The sequence below is a fragment of the Pyrgilauda ruficollis genome, unplaced genomic scaffold, assembly GCF_017590135.1.
Source record: "Pyrgilauda ruficollis isolate IOZ18807 unplaced genomic scaffold, ASM1759013v1 scaffold1, whole genome shotgun sequence".
Classification (NCBI taxonomy): Eukaryota; Metazoa; Chordata; class Aves; order Passeriformes; family Passeridae; genus Pyrgilauda; species Pyrgilauda ruficollis.
The window spans coordinates 4030564-4047375 of record NW_024508100.1 but is presented as its reverse complement, the minus strand read 5'-3'; the positions used below and the strand labels follow the sequence as shown (position 1 = coordinate 4047375).

At 38.1% G+C, this 16812-nt stretch overlaps 1 protein-coding gene across 7 annotated transcripts in view; it reads left to right on the top strand.

Moving 5' to 3' along the window:
- ZFYVE28 (zinc finger FYVE-type containing 28) overlaps positions 1-16812 on the top strand; it is a 145570-nt gene that overhangs the window by 56832 nt on the left and 71926 nt on the right. For all 7 annotated transcript variants that reach the window (XR_005957105.1, XM_041490478.1, XM_041490470.1 and 4 more), the window contains exon 2: positions 8453-8593. Coding sequence is in view for 6 of the 7 variants with exons in the window: in XM_041490478.1 (XP_041346412.1) it covers positions 8453-8593 (141 nt within the window). In the remaining variant the exon portion in view is untranslated. The remainder of the gene's footprint in view (positions 1-8452; positions 8594-16812) is intronic.

Sequence of the window (16812 nt, the reverse complement as noted above, 5' to 3'; positions counted from 1 at the left end):
TTTTGCTCATGTTCTGGTAATTTTCAAAGCCACTCTTCATGCTCAAGTGTGTTTGGAAAAAGATACTCATCACAGTATCAAGCCCTTAAAAGCAGTGAAGTTCCTAAAAGTTCCTTAAAACTTTAAGTAGGCTCTGTCTACAAGGAGGTGGGGACTTTCTGCAGAGAGAGATGGTGTTAAATCCTTGAGATTGAGGACTGTGTCTGGAGTGTTTTCCTGGTTAGACATGGGTGAAGCTGCACAGATGGGTGCTGTGCTAAACATGGGACGAATAACCATTGAAGCTTGCTGTTACCTGGAAAACTGAGTAGGAAACGGTGTGACTGATAATGGCACTTGGAAAGCTACTTGCTTATATGATTTAGCTGAAATAGTGGAAATAAGATCAAAAGATTTACTTATGCAAACATTCATTTGAAGTTATTGTCAGAAGGCAGAAGGGAAAAGTTTCTGTGCTGAGGGCTGTACCAGCACTTTCTTTCATCACCAGGTTTGAACAGATGCACTTGGAAACAAAGTTTTGATAAAGTCTTTTTGTTGCAATGATTGATTGTGCTACTGATATGATGCCAAGGTAGTTAAATCCCAAACATCTGTCAAGGTGTTCAGTTTCAGTTTATTGAAAGTCTCCTACAAGTCAAATGAGATTATGTATGAGCAGCTTTACCCAGATGATGGTGCTTTTATTAAAATATGATGTGGAACACCTCAGACTTACCCTGAGTTTGCTGAGCCAAGAAAATTCAAGATGTGCTTTGAACATGAAAAAACTGAGGAATGTGCTATGCCTGTTAATACCTGAGAAGATCTGTGGAGCAACTCTTTTACAGTCAGCAGGCTTCAACTTGCTGGGCCAGTTTTCCCTCTTTTTGGAGCTTTGTCGATGTTTTGATTAATATATTCTTGTTATGATCTACAAGTAAAAGGCTGTGTGTGGCATATTGTTCAAAATAAGTTAGTTCTGAACAGCAAAGCAAAGTTCATGTTTTATCAGTCTGGTAAACATGACCAAAATACTGGAACTATAGACCTGGGAGGGAAAAAATAATTTAGGAATGTGTGTGCTAAAAGGTGACTGCCAAAAAGAGTCTTCAAAACAGTCCTTTAACTGCATAAAGTGGTTGCTTGAGGTTGTTGGGTTTTTTCATTTATTGGGTTTAGTTGGGTTTTTTTTTTAGAATAAAAGTCTGGTTCTGAAAGGAAAAAAGGTTATAGCAACATCATAACTTGAGAGAAATTAATATGCTAGACATGTCTAAGAAGAGGTCATTGTTTGCCCAGATAGTAAGGAGTTGTTATAAATATTTAGACACATCCATTAGACATGGTATAACATAACTAGAGTGGGTTGAAAGTCCTCTCATGTGTTAAGTTGTGAAGATGTAGTGTGGCAGGATGGTTTGCATTGCTGCAGGACAAATTGCTGGGTGCCACTTTCAAATGCCACACAATTGCTCTGTGCAAGGTGGAGCTGTACATCTGGAATTGAACATAATTGATCAACAAGCCCAGGGAGCTAAATTGGCTATTTTCCTCTTGATAGGTAACAAATCACTAAAAGCACTGCAGGATCAATTTTGTTTGAAGAAATGCTTTGTGTAATGTTTAAATACAAAAATCTAGACAAATCTGAAGCAAACTGCGTAAAAGCATTTAGAGAAGAAAATTTAAGAGTGATTTGTATATTTCAATATGTATCCTGACAAGCTGAATTTGTTTCTAAGTAAATATTTGTTCTTTAAACTTGATTGTTCTTGCAACAGCTGAGAATGAAATCTGATTATCTTAAGGTCAGACTCTGAGACATGAGCTGCTGGGGGAGGCTTTAGGTAAGTGTTTTACAAATTCAGAGGAGTGGGTTGACCTTGTCTGGCTGCTGGGTGCCCACCCGGCCATTCTCTCATTCTTGTGCACAACAGGCCAGGGGAAGAAAATAGGATGACAAAGCTATATAAGAGTGGGTTGGTAAAGACAGGGAAATCACTCACCAGTTGCCATCATGAGCAGAACAGATGCAATATGGGTAATGTTGGCTTTTTGCTGATTAAGAGTAGCCTACCATAGGGTGGATGAGTGGGCAGCCTTGAAGGTTACCCACTCTTCACTTGGTAGAAGTGGCTGCTCCATCACTCCCCTATAGCAAAACCCCTTTCTCTTCTTGGGGCCCATGTTCTTTCCTAGAAATCGAGGCTGTGGCTCAGCTGCAGAGCACTCCTGTTCTGCGGAATAGATGTCCAAAAGGTTCAGTAATTTGTATTCAGCATATGCTGATGTGCTTCCCCCAGAAAATATGGATTTGAGCACATGCTTTTCCAGATTAGTATGATGAGCAGTCAAAAATAGAAACTACGTACCCTGACTTTATCATGAGTGAAAACCCACAGCATGGCAGTCTCAGATGTTTGGTACTCTAGTTAAGCATAACCTTTATAAGACTTTCCTTTTTGGGGGGTTGGAATTACACCCAATGTAGAGAACATTGGAAACATTTATCCACCTGATTTTTGTTGTCCTATGAATCATTATCTCACTGGGGTTGTTTGTTTTGTTTTTTTTTGCTTAAGGTGCTGCTAGCATTTTATTGTGTTAACAAGCTGTTCACCTGTCTTTCTTGCTTGTGTAATGATATTCTATAGATAAACACAGAGCAGTTGGCAAAGCTTTAACCAGGCTGTAGCTTTTTTCACAGTGCTTTTTTTTTACATATCCTCGTGACCAATTACCAATTGTTGTCTTCATCTTTGAATACTTTTTATGCATGTGCAACACTAGCATAAGACTTCATGACGTTGTACAAAATATGACTGTTGAATTTTTTCCCTTTTTTTCTTTAACAAATAGCACTTCATGTAGTAGATTAAAAGCAAAATACCACAAACCAAGTAAAAACCCAAAACCAAATAACCCCCTCCGCATACAACTATGTACTTGCAATACAGTTCCTTTTTCATTTCATATGAAGAAAAATTTTTGCTGCTAAACCTTCTGATAGTTAAATGCCAGAATTTTTGACTCACCTGCTTGTTAGAGAATTATTGTTTCTTCTTGCTATTTATCAGCATTTGGAAATTAATGACAAATTCAAAGTGCCTGTCCAAAGGAAGGATGTGAATACACTTGCTTACATGTGAGGTGAGGAATAAGCAGATGTAACAACTTGCTGATATATCTTTTTGAAGAAGTACCTTCAGTCTTTGCAATTTGTCATCTGCCAGTTAAACCTACACTGCAGCTATGACTGATGTAACAAGTTGTCAATTGACTAAGTTTCTGTTGCTGTAAGTACATTACGTTTTCATTATGGGGATAAGTAAACTTTGGACTTTGTGCCTCTCCCTGTCACTTTTTGAACAAAAATTTTTTTCCTTATAGTGTTATGGGAGTCTTAGTTAAATTTAATTAGCTTAAAACTAGTTATATGCTACATCATTTGTAATTTTGAAAATGCTGAATTGGCTCGTCAGTGCCTTTATTTGAATTTTTAGGGCCTAATTCTGCCTTTTGCATAGACCATATTGCCACCTGGTACAAGGAGTTGTTTTCCAATACAGAAGCATTATTTTTGGTACACTGCAGATAGAAGCAAGTTTGTAAACTATAGCTTTCATGAGTTTTCATCCTAAAGGGAATGTGCTTTTTCTTGAGAAGTCCCTTTTTAAAAAATTTCTGTGCTATGCAGTAGTTGTTCATATTTAGGACTGTCTGATAATGGCAGTACTTATTTTGGGGATTGGAAAGTTTGAGGTTGATCCTGTGCCTCTTTCCTTTTCCTGAAAATAGGCATCAAATTTAGACTGAGAACAACTGGATGCTCCTTATTAGAGACACACTACTATTATGACCTGCCTCTGAGGCAGGCTAACTGAGGTTCCTGTTAATAAAATCCTTGGGCTGAATTACAGTGAAAAGACACTGAGTGACCAGTGTATTTTTGAGGCAGGTTTATTTTAAAACAATTCAATTACTGTGGAAAGTATGTAGGCATTTTGTTTCTCTTCTATGAAAGTATAAAAATATCACAAAATACGTAAGGAAAAGAAAGAGAAGGATAAGAGTAGATAGTTGAAAGGAAAGATGACACCACCTGTGGGTCCAGTGGTGAGGCTTAATCACTGTTTTGCTGTTCTAATGGTCATAGACGTGGTCCTTTGGGAGTGGGGGCCCATGAAACAAAAAGTTTGTCTGGTTATGTACATTCAAGCTGGCATGGAAATGCCTGGATCCCTTCCTGGGTGGGGATTCTCCAAGTCTCATGTCACACTATGGGCTATGTACAGTGCTCTGATAGAGAATTCCCAAAAAGGCTGAGGGGGTACTTTTAGGTCCTGGGTAGTCTTGAGCCCTCTCTCTTGGTCGTGTCCACTCCTTGACCCCACTTCCATGCTTCTCCACTTTATTTGGTGCACTCACTGTGGACCTGAACTGGAAAATTAGCTCTAGCAGGGTGCTGCCCTATGTTTGCACAACCCCCATTTCCAGGCACATCCTGTTCTGACTTTCTCACTTCACTGAGAAATTGGTGTTTGAGGCATACAATGCATTAACTCCTTACTGTCCAGGCTTCTAGAACAACCTTTTCCCTTACCACTGGAGGAATAAAGGAAGCTGCGTAGATGGAAGACAGTTCCAGTGATGTGAACGTGGTGGCCGCTCTAAAACTGCTCAATTCAGCTGTTAGAGCTGTAGCAGAGTAGGAATGGTTGAGCAGGCAGTTCACGTTTAACCTTCCTGGTTAAGGAAGGGTTGTGTCATTTGGACCCTGTAGCAGTTAAAATATTGCACATGTTCTGTCACCAGAAATTGTCCCGTGATTGTGAAGGCGTTTCATACAATGTGTAATAAAATACATGTATTTGTGTAAAATGTTCTACTTGAAAAGTTACCGCAGTGGATGTAGGTTTACTTTGTTCCCATGTCAAAAGGCAATCTGGATTTACCATCAGCAAAGGCATATAATTATTGCTTTTCTGTATAGTTTCATTCCATAGGGATCAAGTCAGGGTTCCTGAGTGTGTGGCAGAAAAACAAATGCTTAGTGCTGGAAGAGTGCCAGTGAACAATGGGAGATCTGGAGCTTTTCAAGTCCATGGAATTTATTTTAAGCAGGGTTGGGTTTTAGCTGTTGTTCTGAAGACTTTAGATCAGCAGTTCAAAAATGATGGATATTATTTTCCAGAGGACAGCTGGGAGGCTTCAGAAGATAGTGCTATCACTAGCTGGGATGTTGCTCATTTGCATGGTTCCCTTGCTTCTGTCTGTTCTTTGGCTTATTTGGGATCATCATGTCTTCTTTTTGTGGTGGTGGTGGTTGCATTCCTGTTGCAATCTCAGTAGAAGAAAAAGCCTGAAGAAAATCTGTACTTCTCTACAAAGGATCACGGAAACCTGGGGGAAAACATTCCCTTTAATGTTCAAATTATGGGCTGCGGTCAGGTCTGAGATGACGCATGTTTTATGTTACTCAGGAAGAGCTGGTATTGATACTTGAAAGCTGCTGTTAAAAGTCATGCAGAAAGTACTTGCAATTTTCTTTCAAAAAGGGGACGTGTCCCTAAGAACCACCCTTGTGTCTGTAATTGTGATTTTCAAAGATCCCAGAATTGCTGTGTAGTTTGAGATTGGTCTGTTGGCACCCTGGCTTCTTGTTGGTAGTTTATTTTTTGGTCTCTGTCCCATATTGGGAAGTCTGTGCTAGAATATTTCTTCTCTGTTAGTTGTCTCTAGTTTTAGGGACAGTTTCTGGTTTTGGTCTACCAGCTTGTTTACAAGATTTGAGAATAGCATCTTTTCCTTTGATAACATGCAATAAATAATTCTGCAGTCCTGTTATTTATCTAATGACCTGTAGCTAGCTAACAGGTCTCTTAATTTAGAGGTGTTTTAAACATTCTCTTATCGTCCATTTAAATCCTGTTTGAAAAATCAGATCAGAACTCATTATGCAATAAACTGAACTAACCTAATCCTGGTCACTGTTCATTGGTTGGACTTGATGGGTAAAGGCAGAATGTAACCAGTTCAATAGTTAATACAACTTTTTCATATGGACAGTTTTAGACTGACTTTGTGGATGACAGCAGGCATCTTCTGATTTTGGTATCTGACCTGTTGAGTAGGATTTATTAGAAAGTAAGAATCATTAAAATAAATATTCATTGAGTGATCTGTCATAAAATAAAAGAATGGTGTGTTATTTTGTTTGGTTGGAGGCTTTTTTTAATTCATGGTGTGCTGATTCCTGTCTTGGTACTAGCTGGAATGATAGTTTGTGTATAGCATACAAATGGGGATAACAAGTTTTGACCCATATATGAAGTGATGGTTTCAAATCTGTGGAGAATGTTCTCCAGTGGTGTGGTATGTTGTGCTGGCTATGAAGATACCCTGGGCCATTTCTTGGGCTGAATATGTGGAATATAAGGACACATGAGGCAGAAGGAATGCGAGGTGTACTTGCAGAATGAGATTCCTGACTGGAGAGCTCATACTGAAGAGGGTATTGGGATGATTACAGCAGTATCACCACAGACAAAAGTTTCCTGTGCAACCAAACAAAAATTCTCCCCAGAAATCCCAAACCCTTAAGTGCATCCCACAGTGGTGACATGGTTAAAGGGGTTACTGCAGTCAGTGAAAACAGAAATAGGCAAATAGAACTAATGCTGAATAAGGCAAAATGAGCTGTGTTGGTGAAGTCCAGCAAATCCAAACAAGAACTTGGATGCATTAATTTGTTGTTAAATGGGATGATTTCCTGAAACAAACTACTAGGGTAAGTGGTAGGTTGTCCATGAGATGTTTTCAAATTAAGTCTTTCTATTAGTTTTAGTACCCAAGGATGGGAATTGCTAATTCTTAGTCTGCCAAAGAATAGTAAGGAATTTGGATTACATTATTTAGACCATATTTTGCATAAACTGAAAACAGAAACTGGCACTGAACATGGCACTATCCCTGATTTTCTGTTACCTAGTGCAGTAAATTGAATTAGTAAACTTTTGTTTTATTCGCTTTAAATGGCCCCCCATGAAGAGGTTTAGAGTTTGATGCAGTTTCATCTTGCCAGGGACCACATATGATTGACACAATTAATCAAAGATCACACTGCTAATCCACACCAAACATAACACAGTTGAGAGAACTCAATTAAAACTTCTCTTCCTCCAGTTGAAAAAATCAGCCACATGGGAGTGAAGTGTCTCTGGCATACTTGTTTTGCTTGAGACCAGTCTTAATAACTTGCCTTATTTTGCTTCTGCATTGCAATTTAGATGCTTAAAAATCAGCAGTCGTGCTTTGTCACAATTCCATACACAGACTCTTGCATCTTTGTTTCTTAAGTTTTTCTTGAGGGTTTTAATGGTGGTGGATAAATGCTGAAGGAAAACATAAAAATCAGAAATAATACAATCATTGGGTAGAGAATGCTTAAAGAAATGCTTTATGACATTTGACTCTAAATACAGAAATTTAGAACTAAACAACATAAAATTTAGTAGTAGAGTAATTACATGCTCTCCCTCTTATTATCATTCGTTTTGAATTTTGTTTGTTTCCCTGACCATATATCACAAGCTTTATTCTTCTCCCTGGGCACCTTTATATCAGGGCTATAGTGAAGACATTATGCAAGAGTGTAGTTTTTTGACAGCTTACAATTAAGATATTGGAACCAGAACTCCTAGCTGTTAATGTTCCAAAAAATCATTTTATGGTGTAAACCTTTACACTTTATTAATATTTCTCAGTGGTTTTGAGGAGGCATTCCTTTATTTGTTTCGTCTTTTTATTATAGTTGCTGCTTTGTTTTAATGTGGCCAGAAATTCATTGTGATGATTCTGTTCTTTGCCACCTGAAAGGCTTGTGACATAATTTCCTCTCTGTAATGGCTTGTTTAGTGACATTATTAGTGTTGTAAAGTTTTTGCATCTGTTTGGCCCTGGTAGATTCAGTACCTTTCTCTTCTGTGGCTTCATTCTTGTGATGCTCCAAGGGAGAATGCTGCAAAGGTTACCATGGTGCTTGATAGGTTTGGGGGGTATCGTTTGTTTGTTAAACTTGGAAAGAAGCTTTGTCTTATTCTGCCTAGAGCTGAAGACTGCTTCTGTTTAATAAACAAACCTTCTGATTCAATTGTTGACTCCTCCAGATAATTATGCCACAAAAAATGAGAATGCCAGGGTGGCTTTGAAGGTAATGATAGCTGAGTAATGTCTCATTTATTATGTGAGATGTTTTTTGAGAGGTTTTTTTTTTTCAAAGTAGAAAAAATTTTTGAGTGTGTGTAAATAATCTCATTATCATTCGTTTCCATGCTGCCATACTGCTTATCTGGCTTATATGTTCAAAAAAAAATCACAGTAAATACAACTAGCCGAAGTTGGTTTAGTTTTTGGCATTGTTTTGGTTTTTTGCAATAGTAATGTCATATTGTCCATGTCTCCAATGCAGAGAACAGACCCACAGCTCCTTGCTCAGTTCTACTATGCTGATGAGGAACTAAATCAAGTAGCTGCTGAACTGGACAGTTTGGATGGAAGGAAAGACCCACAGAGATGTACACTGCTGGTCAACCAGTTTCGTTCCTGTCAGGTAATCCAAGTGGCAACTTCCTGCTTTCACTAAGATTTTTATGTACATTGAGTGTTTTCCATTAATATTTTTTGTACTAAGTTTTTACTGTCAGAGCTTTTTAAAATGAACCTTTGTTAGGTACGTGCATTTCCTTACTTTCAAGGGTATATTCTTGAAAATACTATCCATAAATTAAATTTCTTACTTCTCATCTAAGAGTTTATGATGCTTTCCTTGAATAAGAATACACATTATAAACTTTGTTTCCTTTATATAAAATAATGATACAGAGCTTGGAAAATGAGAAGTGTTTCAAAATTTCAAGCAGCAAAAAATAGCCATGTCATTTGTAGCTGCTCAGCTTTCATGCCTCATGAATCTCAAGAGTTTTTCATTAGTAAATGAACTACATTCGGAGTAGGTACTACATTCAATTAGGTAATTGAAATTTTTAGGCATGGAAAGAATCTACATTTTTGTACCCTTTGTATTTACATGACTGTTATGATATTTCCTTTCCCAGTCATACCCAAGAAGTACAGTTTGAACTGGAGTAGGTTCAAGTCTAAAATACATGATGCTCAGGTGGTATGAGGATTTCTGTATGAAAAGTAAATGTTTGCTGTCACCTCAGGACAATTTTAAGTGAAAGGACCATAGTAATAAAAGTACATTTACATCTCCACCAATGCAGTTAAGTGTAAAGAATGAATTTTGATTGACCCTTGCTAAAATTTCTTCCTGTTACTCGTAACAAAATGTACTAAACTTCATTATGTGGAAAAATTTCATCACTAATCATGTTATGATGAGTTTCAAGAAAAGTGCTCTGATCATTGTAGGAAGTGTTCACATTAGGTTAGCTGAGTCTGTTGAAAAGAAAAACAGTCAAGTGCTCTGTGTTTGCTTGCAAGAAAACTAAATTTTAGAAGTGCAGCTTTTTGAAGAGTGCTTACAGAGAATGAGTAGACAGTGAATGTGTTTTTCTGTCAGAAACAATTTTTGTACTTCTGTTGACTTTGAATATCTTCGCAATTTCCTACTGGATTGTTCCTACAGAAAAATGTGAGTTTAAGGGATTACCAAGCTGGAAGCTGTAAGTTTATTAACAATTAAAAACGCTGTGATTTGGAGTGAAAAAAAAATACATGTGAAAGTTGCCTTGAGAGGAAGACTTCAGTCTTTTGTATGACAGATCAGCTGTGCCCAAACCACATTTCACAAATATTTATCTGACTTCTTCAAAACCTCCAGTAGTGGATGTTCCACAGACTTTCTACTCAAATACTTTCCAAACTGGCAGGTTTTCTGATATTAAGGGTGGGTTAACACTATCGTCGTGCAAGACAAAGCTCCTTGGTTGTTTTATCCTTGGCAATGACAACTTATTCCTTGCAGGCACACAGGTTTTCTGATGTGTTTCCTGTAGTACAGGCAGACCTGAAGAGCTGTTCTATAAAAAAATAGCTTTTTTGAGTGTTTCACCTGTAGGAGTGCAAGAAATGCAGATTCTGACTGCTCCTTGGTCAGTTTGCTTGGCTTCTATAGTGATTCACTACCTTGTGACTCTTAATATCTTCTGATGTCTGATAGTTTCATTTGTCAAACAGATCGCTGTTACTAAAACAATCTGTTGCTAGAACTGAAAGAGAAGATGAAAGTTTTTTTATGTAGCTCTTTTTGTAATTTGTAGTTTTAAAGGTTCTGTAGAATAGGTCAAATCATTGTCACATATCATGTCAAAACCGGCTTTGCTTAATTAGGTCTTATGTTATTTTGTAGTACTTTGTGTAAATGCAGTTTTGTGGTTTCTTTTAAGAATTTGTCCTGTAATTTCCAAACAAGAGAAGGAACAGTGTTTCAGTAAGGACTCAAAATGTAGGTATTTGCTGACCAAATATCACACAGTAGGAGGAAAAATTGGTTTTAGCCTAAGGTGTGGTGGGCTTTGAGAATGATGGAGACCCAACAGCCAGCCCTGGGCTCAGAACGTTGTGCATATAAAAGGAGGGTAACAGCTGCACTGTTCAATGCCTCTGGTATCTGCAAAAACAGGCATGCAGCTCTGAGACCTTTTCTTTGGAAAAATGTGCACTTTCTGACTCTTCAAGCAATGCTTTTGATAAGTATTTTGTGACCCCAGAACATAGTTTGCCAGACTCCCAGTCTCTGCATGATTGTTTTCCTATTTTGTGCTAGTTTTTCCATGGAAAACTTACATTTAATATTTCTGGATTACTCCCAGTTTTTATCTCCATGAAATTTAGAGGCATAGCATTTCTATCAGATTTTAGTGGGATTTTTTTAGGGACGAAGATTTCTAAAATTCCACGTCCTTCTATCTTGGCATCTGTTGTTTAAAGGAATTCATTGTTCCTGGGTTGCTTATTTTCATATCATTCACTCATAGTGTTTCCATGATTACCAGATGATGTTTATGAATTTTATTTTTATCAATTAGAGAGAGGAAATGCCTTGAAATTAGTGTGATTTTTTAAAAAAATGCTAACAAGTCTCACAAACTTCTTGGAGATTCTTCTTGGAAAGAGGTTGGGTGTTATGTTGGATCTTAACCATATCTGAAGAGCCAAGCTTTAGATCTTTGAAGTTCTGATAGTTTTGTTAAAGATGTCCAAGTTCGCTGTAGTGTGTCAACAGACTCAGACAAACCAGAAGGTCTCTGCATAAAGGATGTAATACTTTATAGTGGACATACTTCAGGTTTTCTATCTTAACAAAACTGGCAGTATTAGTCAAGGCAAGTTGAAGGTAAGGTGCATTGTGGTGTTCCTGTGGATGTGCAGAGAACTGCAGTCTTCAAGACTGTTGATGCTTCCTTAGTAAATAACTGCAACTCTGAGTGTTGTCTTCTGCTCTGTCATAATACTGTCTGCTGACAAGAATCACACTTTTTACAGTAAATTAACTTTTCAAAATTTCTGAACATCTTGCAGCTTGGTTTTCAGATGCTGTGGGTTGACTGTACAGCAGGATGCTGAGTAGCATAATCCATGAGTAAGAGTGGTAAGATGAGTAAGATGATGGTTTTCAAAGCTTTTCATTTTCACAATAATGTGATGTAACACTGTTTTCCAGTTATGGTAGCTTATTATAAAAATGCCATCCCTCATTTTGCTTTGCTGTTTGCATGTCAGTGGTAAAATATTGTGAAATCGTAACATATCTATCAATACAGTATCTTGCATTTATTGTGTGATTAATACCTATTCAGCAGAATAAAACACTTCTCTACTGGTTTCTGTTCCGATTAAAAATACCTAAAGTGTGCTAGGATGCATGATGAAAAGCTGTGTAAGTTTTTCTTAAATGAATCAAAAGGTAGGCAGAATGACAAATTTTGGTTTATTGAACTAAATCGATGGTTCTAGAAGAAAAACTCTCTTTTCCTTAAGAAAAACCTCTGCGTTAGTGAGTCTTCAGGAATATGCAGTGCTTGTTCATCTGAGGTTTTTTCCCTGCAACACAAATCATTGCAGTATTTTTATATTAGTGGTATAACAAGGTGTCCTTTCCTATGCTTTTCACAACATCACACAGTATTGAATTTTACAAGAAGTGATGGTAACTCATGTACACTTTTGAATTATTCACTCATGCATTCACTATCAATCTAATAATCTAATCTATAATCTCTAAATTAGATTAAAAATACCTAAAGTGTGCTGAGATGCATGATGAATAGCTGTATAGTTTTTCTTAAATGAATCAAAAGGTAGGCAGAATGACAAATTTCGGTTTATTGAACTAAATCGATGGTTCTAGAAGAAAAACTCTCTTTTCCTTAAGAAAAACCTCTGCGTTAGTGAGTCTTCAGGAATATGCAGTGCTCGTTCATCTGAGGTTTTTTCCCTGCAACACAAATCATTGCAGTATTTTTATATTAGTGGTATAACAAGGTGTCCTTTCCTATGCTTTTCACAACATCACACAGTATTGAATTTTACAAGAAGTGATGGTAACTCATGTACACTTTTGAATTATTCACTCATGCATTCACTATCAATCTAATAATCTAATCTATAATCTCTAAATTAATTTGCTTTGATCATTGCTGTTTTCACATTGATTAATATTTTGTTAGTTGCCTTGGTATACTGGTTTAAAACAATTTATTGGCTATTTAAATAGAGTTGGGTTTATTGTTAAATATTACAACATTTGTTTTGTTTAAGAGTAAAGAGTAAAAAAACCCTTTGTTTCTAAAGCAGAGATTTGTGTGGACTTCACCGGTAACAAACCTGTGCATAACTGGTGAGAATGTTTTTGGGCTCATAGTCCTTGCTTGCTGTTTCAGTACACTGAGAATTATTTCTCCGTGTGCAGTAGTGAGGTCTCAGAATAGCACATGAGTCAGCTCCAGCGTGGTTTTATCAGCGTTATTCCTGCAGATTGTCTCTCAGCAGTGTGTCTCTTGATCTGCTGAAGTGCATGAGGAAGGAATTTGCCCCATCAGGGCACTGACCTGAAGCAAGCCATAGACTCTCCTGGCTGTGCTGTCCTTTTTCACTGTTCCACAGCACAGTAAAATGGGGAATTTATGATATTTGTGAGAGCTGGCTGCTTCTGGCTCGCTGGTAGGAGTGATGGGCACTGCACTGACTGGCAGTACATTACAATGGTTCTTCACTCCTTTCCTGCTATTTGTCTTCTTGGAAAGCACCTCCTGAATTACTAGAATTGGCAGCCCAGTGTTTCCAATTCAGCTTTAGCAGCTGCAGTTTGCTGTAACATGAGGATTTAAAATGTAGTCTTTAGTGGACTGCCTCCTGTATTGGTCACTCCTTCACATAGTGCTGAGAAGGAGGCACCTGTGAACCTGAACTTCATATTCCTTTGTAGCCTAAGTAAATGTTGGAGGAGTTGGAGCCCTTAGAGAAAGCTAATCATATTTCAGTGTTGTGTTTTATCGCTTGTCTGTCTCAGTTTCTCTTCTGTAGCAATAAAAAATGTGGTGAATTTTATCAAAAATGCTGTGTTTCAACCACACTTATCTCCATATTTCTTCAAGCTCAATTTAAAAATTGAAAGCATCACTATGAAATAAGTTGAGATACAGGAGTCAGTGGAAACCAAGCTTTGCCCTCACCCTAAAGGAATATATGTTCCAGGCTGAAGGGGCTTACTGTGGGGTGTGGAAAGGTGTTATAAATTGAATATGGCAAACAAGGAGTGAAGGAACAGTGCTGCTGGGAGCATACCTGGGGAATCTGCTTTGTCACATGCTAAAATCACCCTCATAGGATAGTTGGGGTTGGAAGAAACCTTAAATATCACCCATTTCCACCCCCTGCTATGGGTGGGGACACCTTTCATGAGATTTCCCTAACATGGGGAGGGACCTTGCACTTGGCCTTGTTGAATCCAAACTTTAACACAAAAAGGAGATATATGCTCTTTATCTTTGAAATACTTTTTTTGTGTATCTTAAAAGCTTAGGAAATTTACTTGCTTTCTGAAGGGGGAGGTGGATGGATAAAACAAGTTTAGAAGTGGGGAAGCCCTTTGTCTGACACTGTTGTGTCTGACCAAAGCAGTGATCATGTTTGATAATGGCTCACTTTAGCAGGTGGTTACCAGTTTCAGCCTCATATGGGGATAGCAGTCCAGCTGTCTTTCACATCAGCTCACACCATTTATGTGGGCACATTTCTGTATTGGTTTTGTATTTAATTAAGAAAACCCCAGAAGACCCCAACAACAGTAACACAAAAAACCCAAACAAAACAAAAAAACCCACAAACAACTGAAACAAAACCAAACAAATGAAAAAAAACAGACCAGCAAAAATCTAACTCCAAACAAGCAAAACTTCCAACACCATCACACAGAACTGTGAAGCTCTTGCAGGGTTTGCAAATTGCTTAGTTACATTTCCAGAGTGGAAGAGAAACATGATTGAGCTGAGTGAATTGTCATAGAGCATGCATTGATTTCTCTGTAGGGGGAAATGGAAAGGCTCTTCAGTGTGTGACATTTGAGTTTTCTTATTATATATATTTAAAAATAAACAAAAGTTGATGTAGCATGAAATGACAATACAGGTGGTAATCAATAATGCACAAGGGTGAAACTGAATCTGGATTGACAAGTTGCTAAATAATGAAAAGAGAACTTATCTTTGTGTACAAAACACTATTAATTTTTTATCAGTGAAAAAGGGATGTGATTATATCATGTTAAATGGGGCATGCTGGGGTAGCCATAGGTTGCTGCTAAAGAGCTGTGATGCAAGGTTATGCTGTACCATCTGCTCATGATGACCACAATCATTGCATGCAAACTCCTGTGGAAAACCACTGGCTTTGGTGGATGAGGTAGTCATCCATATAAAACATGAGGTGCTAACAGGAGAGCAAAATGAATATTTTATCTGTACTGCAATTAGAACAGTTTCTTCTTTGGTCACAAGTTTTTTTCAAATTTAAAAATACATTTTCTTCTTTGTGAAAGAGAACCCAGCTATAGAAGGGTCTTAATTTCAGAGGTATTGGAGTCTTCCAACACTCAGCTTCAAAAGATAAAATGAGTTTTAATTTCTTAGTGTATGATTATTTGCTCTTGATCATAGTTTTTATATTGCTAACAGTTGCCATGTTGGTACCTTGAATGAGTATTGACAGGGGACCTGAGACACAGGGGTGTCATTCCCAGAGCACTTGAAGGCTAAATGAGGACAATGGAGCCAGGTCATTTTAAGGCTGACTTTTCTCAGCATTTGTGAAGTAAGATACTATACAGATGCAGTAATGTAGGAATTAATGTAATGTGATGTGTCTGACTGTCAGGGGCTTTATTGTTCTTCCACACTCCTCAGCAGTGCCATCAGAGGATTGCTGTCAGCTCTGCTATAGTGTGATTGGCTACATTTTAATTATATTTTTTTTTACTGGTGCAAAGAAGGATAGATTCTAGTATCAGCCACTGAATTTTTTATGTAGTCTGAATTGTTTATGTAGTCTCATGACTTAAATATGCTGCAATTTTCCTTCTTTTCTCCATATGGACATGGTAGCCCCACATTAGCAAGATTAACCATATGTGCAAATTATTTATTCTGTGATGTTTTTGTACTTGGGGATTAAGTCTGTTTTCTTCTGCTAGAAGCCTTTTCACTTAATCATATAGAAAAATCCCTTTCACTTATTTGTTTTTTCCTTTAATGCTGGGGAAGTATGATAAGAAAGACAAGAAGGCAAGTTAGTAATTTTTTCAAGTCAGTTCTTAGCAGTGGAATTTAATTTTCATTGTGACCTTAACATACTCGAAAGTTAAAGCCTGTTTTTTAATAAGAAATAATTCATTTCATAATAATGGATTATTATGAAGAATATTTTGTGGAATATTGTGCAATCTGGTTTTCTCACGTGTCAGGTTGTTACAAGTAAGTTTTCATTTAACAAAATCCTTGAATGGAACATCTTGAGTTGATGAGATCCACAAGGATCAACAAGTCCAGCTCTTGGCCCCTCACAGCACCGTCCCCAAGAGTCACACCACGTCCCTGAGAGCATTGTCCAAGCACTCCTGGAGCTCTGCCAGGCTGCTGCTGTGACCACTGCCCTGGGGAGCCTGTTCAGTGCCAGCCACCCTTTGGGGGTGGAAACTTTACCTGATATCCAACCTAAACCTCCCCTGACACAACTTCAGGCCATTCCTTAGGTCCTGTCACTATCACAGAGAGCAGAGATCAGTGTCTGTCCCTCCCTTCCCCTCTAGAGCAAGTTGTAACTGCACTGAGGTCTTCCCTCACTTTGCTCCTCCCGGGACAGCATCCCCAGTCCATTCATTTGTCCTTAGTCCTTACCCAGAGGTTCTCAGCTGTGCCACTGCCAGCTCTGTGCATTCCAGCCCCTGCACTGCACACGGTGCCAGCCATGCCCCACCTGCCCTCCCGCTGCTCCTGGAGAGCCTGGAGCCCTCCAGCAGAGCGCTCCGGTCACAGAACTCATCCCACCAGGCTCTGCTGATGCCACATCTCTGGGACTGGGCCAAGGGCTTCGAGCTCCTCCTGCTGGATCCTCATGCTGCACCTTGAGATAAAAGCTAAATATAGATCTGTGTATGTTCAATATTGGACACAACAAAGACCTCCACATACTGGAAGGAGGGATTACAAAATACTTTGGAGTTTGAGAGAATAGATTAATTTCAGACTGCCCTTTCATTACTTTCAATGTATAATTTAACAATAAACTACTAATTGAATGGCTGGAATT